We start from the raw sequence: 12,550 nt of genomic DNA, 5'->3' as shown, positions 1-12,550 counted from the left end.
GCCAGAGGGTGGTGAAGTTATGGAATTCATTGCCACAGATGGCTGTGAAAAGCATGTCTGGGTATATTCAAAGCAAAGGTTGATGAACTCTTGGCTAGTAACGGCGTGAAAGGATATAGGGATAGGGCACGGGGTGGAGGGGGATAATAAATCAGCCATGATGGAATGGCAGAGCAGACTCGATGGGCCAAATGGCCTAATTCTGCCCCTGTGCTGTACGGTCACTCTTCTGAACCCTGCAATCCAAGGCTGGAGCCCCATGTCGAAGGTCAGACCCACCTGTTTATTGTACTGCATGATGCCTAGTGTGGGGAAGACCCACGTGCTGGCAGGGGGGATGACGTCGCTGTCTGCAAAGCTGATCCACTGCTGGATCTGCGCCGCCGCCTCGCGCGTAAGTTCCTCTCAGTTCGTCGTTGGCCACTGGGGGGGGGGGGGAAGAGAGACAACACGCAGAGTGAGCCGACAGGAACCTCACCGCCCCCCGCGGGAGTGCCCGCACAGTACTCCTTCCTCCCTCCGACTCATTTTATCCCTGTGTGCTGGGTAAAGAGGTTCGAGGCTTGTGGGGCCGAGGGCACTGGGGATCAAAATCCACTCCCACAGCCTCCAGACTCTGGGGAATAGACTGGACAGGGACCAGGAAAAAAATGCTCTATCCAGAGCGTAATTCACAGTATTCACACTTATCTCATTAAGTGAAATAAATTTTAACCGACCCTTATTATTTCGAGATACAGCAGGGTAACAGGCCTGGCCCCACCAGCCCGTGCTGCCCAGTTACACCCCATGTGACCGACCCATAGGTTTTGGGACGCGGGAGGAAACCGGAACACACCCTGCGATGGGGAGAACCTACAGACGGCAGCAGGACTGAACCCGGGTCACTGACGCTCCAGTAACATCACGCTCGATTTATGCAGAGCAGGGGAATCACGGCTTCCCGAGGCAGGAAGGTGAAACTGAGACCAGCCGAGACCTCACTGAATGACGGAGCAGGCTCGGCGGGCCGACCACAGTCCCTGCTCCTTAAGTTCTCCTAACTGAAGGGGCAGGGACTGGCCCCCAGGGCCCAAGTGCTCGGGTTACGTACGAGAGCGTTTGGAGTGGCGGCTGCGTGGCTGAAGAAACTGCCCGCTGTCGGGAGAGCTTGCTTTGCGGCAGTAATCTTGTATCTTGCGGATGAGTTAAACCACGCCGCCCTGCTTCGACTAGACGCTGGCCCTTGGTAGGCCGAAGTGTTCAGTTGAGCATACTGCCGTTTCTGGCTTGAGATCTGTCTGGATTACAAACTGCCCCTGGGAATGAACCCTGCTCTAATCTGGGTGGGACACCATACACACTGCAGGACAACAATGCCACCCTCGCTCAAAGATTGCAAGAAGGGGGCTGAGATGAAAAATTAAATTGCCAATGGTCAGTAACAGACTCGAAGGGCCAAATGGCCCAACTCTACTCCTGTTCACCTTACGGTCTTATCCCCCATTTCTCCATACTATCCATTTCCTCACACTAGTCATCAGCATCATTATGTGCTGTCGAATGATATCATCATTATGCGCCATGACATATGACGTGGGCGATCATAATCTTATGACCGTGATTGTTCTTGGCAAATTTTTCTACAGAAGTGGTTTGCCATTGCCTTCTTCTGGGCAGTGTCTTTACAAGACGGGTAACCCCGGCCATTATCAATACTCATCAGAGATTGTCTGCCTGGCTTCAGTGGTCACATAACCAGGATTGTGATCTGCACCGGCTGCTCGTACCACCGTCCACCACCTGCTCCCACGGCTAAGCAGGTGCGACAGCTTGCCCAAGGGTGACCTGCAGGCTAGCAGATGGAAGGAGCACCGCACACGTTTAGTAGGGGCGCATCTCCACCTCACCGACCTGCCCACACTACAGCCTGCCAATCATAAACACTGGTCATTCCCCAGCTATGATCTTGCCACCCCGACTGGGCATTGGTAAATCCTCCTCTCCTCCCAGCAGCAGGCCACTCCGGGTGCAGGAAACCCACGACCGCTAAGCTGGGGGCTCGCTACATTGGCACCGGAAGCTCGGCACCCTCAAGTTGTCGATGCTAACCGTGGAATGCATCGTTTTGGTATAAACAAACAGAACTAATCGCGTCCTTTGGGATTTTAAAGATGCCACTGAAAGGGATTTCTCAGGTAGAAGTAAATCTTTTTTTAAAAAAAAGCTGATTAAAGTTGAGGACTCGAGTAGGCTCAAAGTGTTCGAGAAGCTACATATTTCCGGCAGCACGGTAGTGTAGTGGTTAGCACACCGGTTTACAGAGCTGGCTAACCGGGTTCAATCCCCGCTGCTGCCTGTACGCTCACCCTGTGACTGGGCGGGTTTCCTCCTGGTCCCACAGTCGGTAGGGTAATTGGTCAGTGTAAATTGCCCCATGATTAGGCTAGGATTAAACCGAGGATCGCTGGGCAGCACGGCTCAAAGGGCTTACTCCGCACTGTACCTCAATAAACAAAATCACGGCTCCAGTCCCCTGGGTGAGATCCTGACCTCCTGCACCGTGTGGAGTTTCTGGCCTGGCAGGCCAATTCCCCGCAGCAATTATCCCAAATTTGCAGGCGAGCGGCAGGAAACAAGGAGTGTTAACGGGAAAGTTCGGTGGAGTGAAATTCGGATTAACATGGGAACAGTGTCCCTGGGTGAGTGCTGGTCCGCATGGAGTTGGTGGACTGCTGTAACAACGCAGAATTTAGATTAATCAACTTTGTTTTGAAATCTAACCAAACCTGGCCACTTGGTTTTAAAAGAACACTTGAACACTACAGTTAAGAGGAAAAGCTTCCCCAATACACAAACTGTGACTCTGGTTAAGGATTAATATAAAAGCAATAGCATAAAACCACAATGTACAAGTGACTGTTTAAATGTGGCCGTACATACACAAGATTAGTTTATCTACATTCAGTGGCCACTTTATTCAGAACACCTGCTCCTTCATGCTGGTCTCTAATCAGCCAATCACATGGGCAGCAACTCAGTGCCTAAAAGCATGCTGACGTGGTCAAGAAGTTCAGTTGGTGGTTGGTGCCAGATGGGGCGGTTTGAGGATCTCAGAAACTGCCGGCCTGGGAGTTTCACGCACAGCGATCTCTGGAGTTTACAGAGAATAGAGTAAAAAAACAAAAATCATCCAGTGAATGGCAGTTCTGAGGCTGGAAAGCGCCTCAGAGGTCAGAGAACAGCCAGACTGGTTCGAGCTGACAGGAAGGCGACAGTAACTCAAATAACCACACGTTACAACAGTGGTGTGCAGGAGAGCATCGCTGAACGCACAACACATCGAACCTTGCAGTGGACAGGCTACAGCAGCGGAAGACCACGCCGGGTCCCCACTCCTGTACCTACTGAAGTATACACACACAATTGTATATGCATAAAGTGACACTGGGTACAGGATTATCCCACCGAAAGGTCACTTTGACAGGAAATGATTAAGTGACGGGGTCTCACGGCAAAAGGAACTTTTCTAGGTAGCAACAGGGCAGATGAAAACGCTGTGGGGACAGCGACACCGAGTTGCGGAGTGTAAGCATGACGTGGCATATGCACAGGGAGGAGGAAGGGTGCGGAGGGGCTGCGGCTGATGTGAGGGGAGGTAGAGGACATCGGAAACATTACTGAATTGATAGATGATGCAACTTGCGGCTTACCGTAATGGGCAATGGCATTACTCTCAAACACGCAGAAGCCGTCATCGCCTTTCGAACGCCGGGACCTGGAAGGTTGAGCGATAAATACGCTGAACTGCCAACTCCAGATGGAACCAGCGCTGCAGCGGGCACAACGCACCAGTCACATCACAACCACAAAGCAGGATTAAGGCAGCTGGCCCGCCAACTCTGCTCCATCATTCCATTGGCTGGTTTATTTACCCCTCAACCCCGTTCTCCTGCCTCTCCCTGTAACCTTTGACGCGTAGATTAATCAAGAACCTCTTGTGCCCGTGGCAACAAATTCCAGATTCACCACCCTCTGTTCTAAAGGGACATCCTCTATTCTGATGCTGTGCCCTCTGGTCAGACTCCCCCCCACTATTGGAAACGATCTCCCAACGTCACCATTCAATATTCAGTGACCAACCCCCCCCCCCCCAAATTAATCTGAACTCCAGCGAGTACAGGGCCCAGAAGCCATCAAAAGCTCCTCGTACATTAACCCCTTCATCCCAGGGTAATTCTCGTGATTCCAAGGCCAGCACGACATTTGCACACGTTGACTGGCACTCCCCAAACCACAAGCAGACGCAGGAAACCCAGAGCAACACTCACAAAATGCTGCAGGGATTCAGCAGGTCTGCAGCCTCTGTGGAGGGGGATACACAGTCGGCATTCTGGACTGAGACCCTTCCACGCCAGAATAAGGTGGGGCAGAGTGCAAGAGAGGTGACAGGTGAAACCAGGTGAGGGGGAAAGGAAGTTGAATTAAGAAGCTGGGCGGTGAGATGCGGAAATTGATAGGACAGCGGAACACGGAAGAAAGCAAAGGAGGAGGGAGGCGATGAGCAGACAAGAAACCAGCATATGGGGTGGAAAAAGAGGGATAGAAAATTACTGGGAATCAGAGAAATCGATGTTCATCAGAACTTGCTATGCACAAACTGGCTGCTGCTTCCTGTCACCGTGAAAAACGCTCAGAAACAAACACACCGGGTTTCAGTACGGAAGCTCCTTTCTGTGCCTTTAATGTCAGCTGCCCCGGTTCGATTGCAACCCCCAGCGGGCAGGATGGTCGATTTGCAACTGGCGTGAAGGGTTCGCAGAGCCAGGGACCAACCACCGGCCTGGCCTCAGTCCTGCCTGGCGCACCCACGTCCCCCCCCCGTGACTGCGTGGGCTTGCCCTTGTGCTCCGAAGACGTACAGGTGAGGGGTACGTTGCGGGTTCCAGAAATGTGGGTCACACGGCAGAGCACCTTCGCGCCATCGGCCGCAAGTTGGACTTCCTGGCGGACAAGCACTTTCATTCCTGTTCCGCGGAGAGCAACGCTTTATATTCTGTCTGGGTAGCCTCCAGCCTGACGGCATAAACATTGACCTCTCCTTCCAGTAAACAAATCCCCCCCTCCCCCACTCTGACCCTTTACCTCCTCACCTCCCCCTGGGTCCCGTCCTCCTTCCCTTTCTCCTCTATCAGATTCCTCCCTCTCCAGCTCTTTCCCACCCACCTGATTTCACTTCCAGCCAGACTCCTTCCCCTCCGACAGATTTTTATTCTGACATCTTCCCCTTCCTTCTGGGTCCCGACCCGAAACGGCCACTGTTTACTCATTTCCACAGGTGCTGCCCGGCCTGCTGAGCTCCTCCAGCATTTTGTGTGGGCGTTGCTCTGGATTCCCAGTCTCTGTAGAATCTCTGGCGTTGATTTGTGTTTCAATGTCCATCTGACAGAGCCGCAGCTCACCTCAGCAGAAAGCAATGGCAGGGAGAGTCGTGCGGGACAAGGCACTCAGAGATTAGTGCCGACTCAGCTCAGATCTCCCCTCGTCGCCCGCAGCCATTTGTTCCAACTAGTCACAATGCAGCTTCTCATCATCGCTGACAGAACCCCAATAATTCCTAAAATAATACTGGCTCCTGACAGAGCGAGTCCACGCCCTGATTCTGAATGTGTCCGACGCACCTCTGGCACTAAATCTGTTGTCCAAAACGCAGAGCCCGGCAGAATTTTTTAAATACTCAGCGAGTGGGATACACGACGGTGTCCAGTTTTGACGCAGTGCAGGTGTCGAGGCCCCGGGGCGGGAAACGTCCCACATTAACCCTCGCTGACTGAATGGCAGCTGGTGGAACCCGTTCAGTAAGAGGTCATCAGAAGTGCTCAATTTGTAAAATGTTAACAAGCACGACAGGTGTTTGTACTCCCATATCACAAACAGGCCTTTCGGCCCAACTCATCTATACTAACCATAGTCACCATCTAGTCCCACTGTCAATATTTGGCCCATAAACCTCCAAAAAAAATTCTTCTCCATTCAAGTGCCAAACTGTCAACAAGCCCTGTCAGTCAGTTCACTCAAGATACCGACTACCCTCCAGGTGGAAAAAGTCACCCTGGGTTTCATATTAAACCTCTCCCCTCTCACCCTCCTGTTCTCGATTCCTCCAAGCCCAGGGGGAAAAGGCTGTGCCCCTCGTGATTTTATCCCAGTCTGTAAGATCACCCCCCACCCTGCTTAACCACATTCTGCAACTCGAGTCACAGCGACATCCTGGTAAATTCCCTCTGCCGTCTTCCCAGCTCGAGGGTGACCAGAACCGAACACGAGACTGCAAAGGGGCCCCCACCAACGTCTCGCACTATCACCCAGACTCTGTACTCGATAAACATGGAAGCCTGTGGACACTGGAAATCCAGAGCAACACATAAAATGCTGGAGGAACTCAGACCAGGCAGCATCGCCGGAATGAAACAACAGTCAATGTTTCGGGCCGAGACCCTTCTTCAGGACTGGGGGTGAGAGGGAGGCTAGCTGGACTGTGATGGGTGAAGTCACGTGGGTGGAAAAGGTCAAGGGCTGGAGAGGAAGGAATCTGAGGGGTAAAGGCAGCGGGGACCCAGAGGGGACGTGATAGGCAGGTGAGAAGAGGCAAAGGTCACAGTGAGGAATAGAGGAGGGGGAATATGTGTCGCTCCTCCACCTTGAGAAGTATTTGATACTCAACGCCCTGACTGAAGGCCAGTGTTCCCACAGCCGCCTTCACCAACTTGTCTACCACTGACCCACTTTCATGGCCTCTCCTTGAGCTGTTCGACAAGCACGTCCCAGGGCCCTACCATTCAATGTCAAAGTCTCGTCCTCAGTCATGGAAAGGTACAGGTCCTTCGGCCCATCTAGTCCATGCCAAAACCATTTAAACTGCCTACTCCCATCAACCCACACCAGGACCACAGCCCTCCACACCCCCGACCATCCGTGTATCCTAGCCAAACATTGAAATCGGGCTCACATCCACCACTTGCACTGGCAGCTCGTTCCACACTCTCACCACCCTCTGAGTGAAGATGTTTGCCCTCACATTCCCCTTAAACTCTCACCTTTCACCCTTAACCCCTTCCCACCTCACTCTAAGATCCTAGTAAACATCCACAACGCCATCTGTGAATTAACCGGCATTGTAAAAGCACAGAATTAGGCCATTCAGCCCATCGAGTCTGCTCTGCCATTCCATCATGGGTGATTTACTATCCCTCTCCACCCCACTCTCCTGCCTCCTCCCCGTAACCTTTGACACCCTGACTAATCAAGAACCTATCGACATCAGCTTTAAATCTACTCAATGACCTGCCCTCCCTCCTCAGCCACCTGTGGCAACGAATTCCACACCCTCTGGACGAAGAAATTCCTCCTCATCTCTGTTCTAAAGGGACGTCTGTGCCCTCTGGATCTAGACTCTCCCACTACGGGAAACATCTCCTCCATGTCCACTCTACCTAGGCCTCATCAATACCGGAAATGAGATCTGAACTCCAGCGCGTACCTCAAGTTACCCCTTTCACCCCAGGATAATTCCTGTAAACCAGATCAATCCTGGACCCAACATATCGATACAGTCACAAAGTCGGCACACCAGCAAGCCATATTTCACCGGGGGAGCTTGAGGAGATTTGGCAAATCGCCAAAGACTCCAGCCAGATGTACCGCGGAGAGCGTTCTGACGGGCTGCACCAGCGCCTGGAGGGGCCACCACACAGGATCGGGAAAGGCTGCGGAGGGTTGCAAACTCGGCCAGCTTCATCAAGGGCACTCGCCTCCCCAGCATCGAGGACATCTTCAAAAGGTGATGATGCCTCAAAATTAAAAAGGCAGTACCCATCATTAAGGACCCCCACACGCCCAGGACGTGCCCTCTTCTCATTGCTACCATAAGAGAGGAGCCTGAACACACACACACATTTTAGGAACATTTTCTTCCCCTCTGCCATCAGATGTCCAAACCACTAGCAGTCCCTCTTCCTGCATTATCACTCTTAACATGTAATTCTTGCGGTAGCTTACGGTTTATGTACTGCTGGCCGCAAATTTCACGATGTGTCCGTGATATTAACTCCAACTCTGATCCTTAGCACATTCTTTGGGGCCCAAAACCACTCACAATAGTCCACGTGCAGACTGTCCTGTTCTGCTGTCCTTTTTTAAATGAATACTGAAGTCCATGCTCTTCCAAATCATCGATGACGACTAGCGATGGGCCCAGCACCGAGCCCCAACAGTCTATAAAACAACCGTCTACCATCACACCCAACCGTGGATCCAATTATCCATCTCTCTCTGGATCCCGTGCCATCTAACTTCCCAGAGTGCCCTCCCATTTGGATCCTTATCAAAAGCTCACATCTAGACCTCAATGGCCTGAAGACCAGGATTACAGGAGCAGAATTAGGCCATTCGGCCCATCGAGCCTGCTCTGCCTTGATTTCTTCTTCAAAACACTCAATAGAGTTTGAAGTTTCATCCTCTTGAGTAACTTACCTATCACAGGTACTCGGCTTACTAAAACCGGTCTACAGCTCCACAGAGACCCTTCAGCCCATGATGTTGTGCCAAGCTCAATCTAACGATTCCCTTCTTACACAGGCCTCCATTTTCTCTGTCACCCTGAGACACAACCTGGTCAACTTTCAGCGATTTGGAGATGTGGGCCCCAAGCTCGCTCGGTTTTAACTCTGCTCTTGAAGTCGACCTTCCAAAGCCAATGTCTTCACCACTGCGCAGGGTGGAACTGCACCTGCCTCCTCTCAGCCCAGTTCTGCCACCTGTCAGTGTCCCATCTCAATCCAGAGCGCCCTCCAACCTCATCCACAACTTTACTAAGCTTTGTGTCATCTGCAAACTCACTAACCGAGTCCTCTACGTCCACAACCCTGAACAGCTCCTGGCACAAAACTCTCCATCCATTACAGTACCCTCCATGGGCAGGCCACCCAGCCACGTTTCACTGGATCCCAAGCCCCCAGACGCGGCTGACTAAAACCCTTAAACACCGCTCTACCCTGTGTCACATCCCATCCAGATCGCAAGGCACGTCCTGCCCCTCACAAAGCCGTACTGATCAAACCTCCCCAAATGCCTGGAAGTGCCGTCTCTAAGAGTCTTCTTCAATAACTGCCCCCGCCCCCCCCCCCCCGAGGCTCACTAATTCCCAGGGTGATCCTGACCCCCCTGTCTCGAGCAACAGAGTGGCACTGGCCATCCACAAGGCATTTGGTACAACTCCTGTGGCCAGCGGCAAAGAACATCCCTAAAGGTGGTGGTGGTAGTGAGGAAAGAGGTGGGGACGGGACGGGGGAGAAGAGAAGCCAAGGGAACAGGGGTGGAGAAGGGAAAGTGGAGGGACAGATGAGGGTGGGGGAGAGGAGGGGCATTGGGGAGCAAGGGAGGGCCGGGGAAAGGAGGGGAGAGCAGGGATTGGGGTAGAGGGGTACGGGAGGTGAGGGGGAGAGAGGAGGGAGGGGAGGGGGAGAGAGGAGGGAGGGGAGGGGGAAAGAGGAGGGAGGGGAGGGGGGAAAGAGGAGGGAGGGGAGGGGGAAAGAGGAGGGAGGGGAGGGGGAAAGAGGAGGGAGGGGAGGGGGAAAGAGGAGGGAGGGGAGGGGAGGGGGGAAAGAGGAGGGAGGGGAGGGGGGAGAGAGGAGGGAGGGGAGGGGGAGAGAGGAGGGAGGGAGGGGAGGGGGAGAGAGGAGGGAGGGGAGGGGGATAGAGGAGAGAGGAGGAGGGAGGGGAGGGGAGGGGGATAGAGGAGAGGAGGGAGGGAGGGGAGGGGGGAGAGAGGAGGGAGGGAGGGGAGGGGGACTGAGGAGGGAGGGAGGGGAGGGGGACTGAGGAGGGAGGAGGGGACTGAGGGGAGGGAGAGAGAGGAGATAGTGAGAGGAGATACGGAACTTTGTCTCCGAGGCTGACTCACCTTGCCCAGGGGGAACTTGGCCAGGAACTGCCCGCTCCGGTTGGTCTGCCCCAGGACGAAGCCGGCGTCGACCCGCAGCGTGAAGCCGCTGTACTGAGCGGCGATCAGGGCCTTGAAGGCCCGCCAGTTGTCGGGGTAAGTGTACAGAGTCTGCGGGGAAAAAAGGCGCGGACGGGGGTGAGAAAGCCCCGTGGTGCTGGTCCCGCCGCCGGCCGAGCCCCCGACCCCCGGATGCCGCCGATAACCCCCCGATTGCGAACGGCCCCGCTACTCACCCCCGGCCGCCATCTTCACAGCCAGCGAGAGAAAGGAGGAGCCCGGCGCACGGCACTGTCGTAAAGACCAGCGAGACACGACAGCCAGGGAGGGGCGGGGCCTCGAGCCGTGACTGACGGCCGCCGGGCTTCCGGGCCCTGCGTCGCCGTGGTAACCGTTTGGCCTACACACGAGAGGGAAGCCTGAGCGTCTAATTCCAGCGTGTTTCCTCCCTCTCTTAGAGAAAATTTTTAAAATCTCCCCCGACATAGGGTAAAAACCCAACTCAAATATGTCATCAAAGAAGAAATACAGGAGGCCATTCCTTCCTAACCCTCAGTCTCACCCTAATAACCCTGAGAGAGCAGCCTCACTTAATTGTCATCATCCCACCCAGCATTTAGGGCACCATCTCTGGTGGTGTTCAGGGCTTCATCTCGTCAGTAGCTTCCTCGTGGGTTTTTCACTACTGTCAGCGGAGCGGCCTGGATGGGCCAAATGGCTTAATTCTGCCCCTGGACTCAGGAATACCGCCACACTCAGATGTAGGAGTCTTCATAAACAAGAGAAAATCTGCAGATGCTGGAAATCCAAGCAACACACACACTCCCCTGGAGGAACTCAGCAGGCCAGGCAGCGTCTGTGGGGAAAATGACCAGTCGACGTTTCAGGCCAAGGACACTTCATCAGTCTCGAAGTTAGTTTAGGACGGAGTTGAGGAGGAGCTGCTTTTCCCAGAGAGTGGTGAATCTGTGGAATTCTCTGCCCAATGAAGCAGTGGAGGCTCCTCAGTAAATATATTTGAGACCAAGGTTGGATAGATTTTTGCAGAGATGGGGGAATTAAGGATTGTGGGGAAAAGGGAGTAGGTGGAGATGAGTCCATGGCCAGATCAGCCATGATCTGATTGAATTGAATTGACTTTATTTCTTACATCCTTCATATACAAGAGGAGTAAAAGTCTTTATGTTACGTCTCTGTCGAAATGTGCAATGTGCAATTTATAGTAATTTGTAATAAATGGTATGTACAACAGGGCCTTCAATAGAAATACAGTTGTGTCAGTGTGAATTAATCAGTCTGATGGCCTGGTGTCCCAGAGCCTGTTGGTCCTGGCTTTTATGCTGCGGTTACCGTTTCCCGGATGGTAGCAGCTGGGACAGTTTGTGGTTGGGGTGACTCGGGATTGAGGAGGGTACAGTTTCCCGTACCGGGCAGTGATGCAGCCAGTCAGGATGCTTCCAATTGTGCCCCCTGTAGAAAGTTCTTGGGATTTAGGGACTCGTACCAAACTTCCTCAGCCGTCTGAGGTGAAAGAGACGCTGTTGTGCCTTTTTTCACCACACAGAAGGTGTGTACAGACCACATGAGATCCTCGGTGATGTGGATGCCGAGGACTTGAAGCTGTTCACCCTCTCAACCCCAGATACATTGATGGGGTTAGCCCGTCTCCATTCCTCCTGTAATCCACAACCAGCTCCTTTGTTCTTGCGACATTGAGGGAGAGGCTGTTTGTTGACACCACTGTGTCAGAGAGATGACCTCTTCTCTGTAGGCTGTCTCATTACTATTTGAGATTAGGCCAATCAGTGTAGTGTCGTCAGCAAATTTAATTAGCAGATTGGAAATGTGGGCGGCAACACACTCCTGTGTTGAGGGGCAGAGGTGAGGGAGCCCACTCTTACCACCTGCCAGCGATCTGACAGGAAGTCCAGGATCCAGCTGCACGAGGTCTCACGAGCTTCTTGTCAAGCCAAGAAGGAATGATGGTGTTTGCAAGAGGCTTACCGAATCCCTTTAAACCCTTCTCCAAGCAGAGCTGCTTTGTGATTACATCAATATACGGGACGCAGGATAAATCCTCCAAGCAACTTGGAAGCCAGTTGCCCGTTTCACTGGTGAGGACTGGCGTGACCTCTCCCAACGTCCCGGGATGGAGTGAGGAGGCGGGGGGGAGGAGGGTAGGAGGCTGGAGGTGGAGGCACAGGAGAATCAGAATCAGGTTTATTATCACTGGCATGTGACGGGAAATGTGTTAATGTAGCAGCAGCAAATAATCTAGCAGAGAAGATAATAATGATAAATAAACAAGTAAATCAATTACAAATATTGAGTAGATCACAAAAACATGCAAAAACAGAAATACGGTGTATTTTTTAAAAAGTGAGGTAGTGTCCAAAAATTCAACGTCCATTTAGGAATCAGACGGCGGAGGGGAAAAAGCTGTTCCTGAATCGCTGAGTGTGTGCCTTCAGGCTCCTGTACCTCCTCCCTGATGGCAGAGGGGAAGAAGCTATTCCTGAAATCGCTGAGTGTGTGTCTTCAGGCTCCTGTACCTCCTCCCTGATGGTAACA

At 52.9% G+C, this 12,550-nt stretch overlaps 1 protein-coding gene across 1 annotated transcript in view; it reads right to left on the bottom strand.

Moving 5' to 3' along the window:
* Window positions 1–10,418, bottom strand: part of eef1g (eukaryotic translation elongation factor 1 gamma) — a 41,651-nt gene extending 31,233 nt beyond the window's left edge. The window contains 6 exon segments of the mRNA XM_073031263.1: window positions 280–396; window positions 398–423; window positions 3,693–3,741; window positions 3,743–3,757; window positions 9,941–10,091; window positions 10,218–10,418. Coding sequence (XP_072887364.1) covers window positions 280–396; window positions 398–423; window positions 3,693–3,741; window positions 3,743–3,757; window positions 9,941–10,091; window positions 10,218–10,228 — 369 coding nt within the window. The 5' untranslated portion in view covers window positions 10,229–10,418.
* Window positions 10,419–12,550: the final 2,132 nt, after the last annotated feature.

This window comes from Hemitrygon akajei, chromosome 28 (assembly GCF_048418815.1).
Source record: "Hemitrygon akajei chromosome 28, sHemAka1.3, whole genome shotgun sequence".
NCBI classification, from domain to species: Eukaryota; Metazoa; Chordata; class Chondrichthyes; order Myliobatiformes; family Dasyatidae; genus Hemitrygon; species Hemitrygon akajei.
This window is presented reverse-complemented; position numbering and strand designations above follow the sequence as displayed.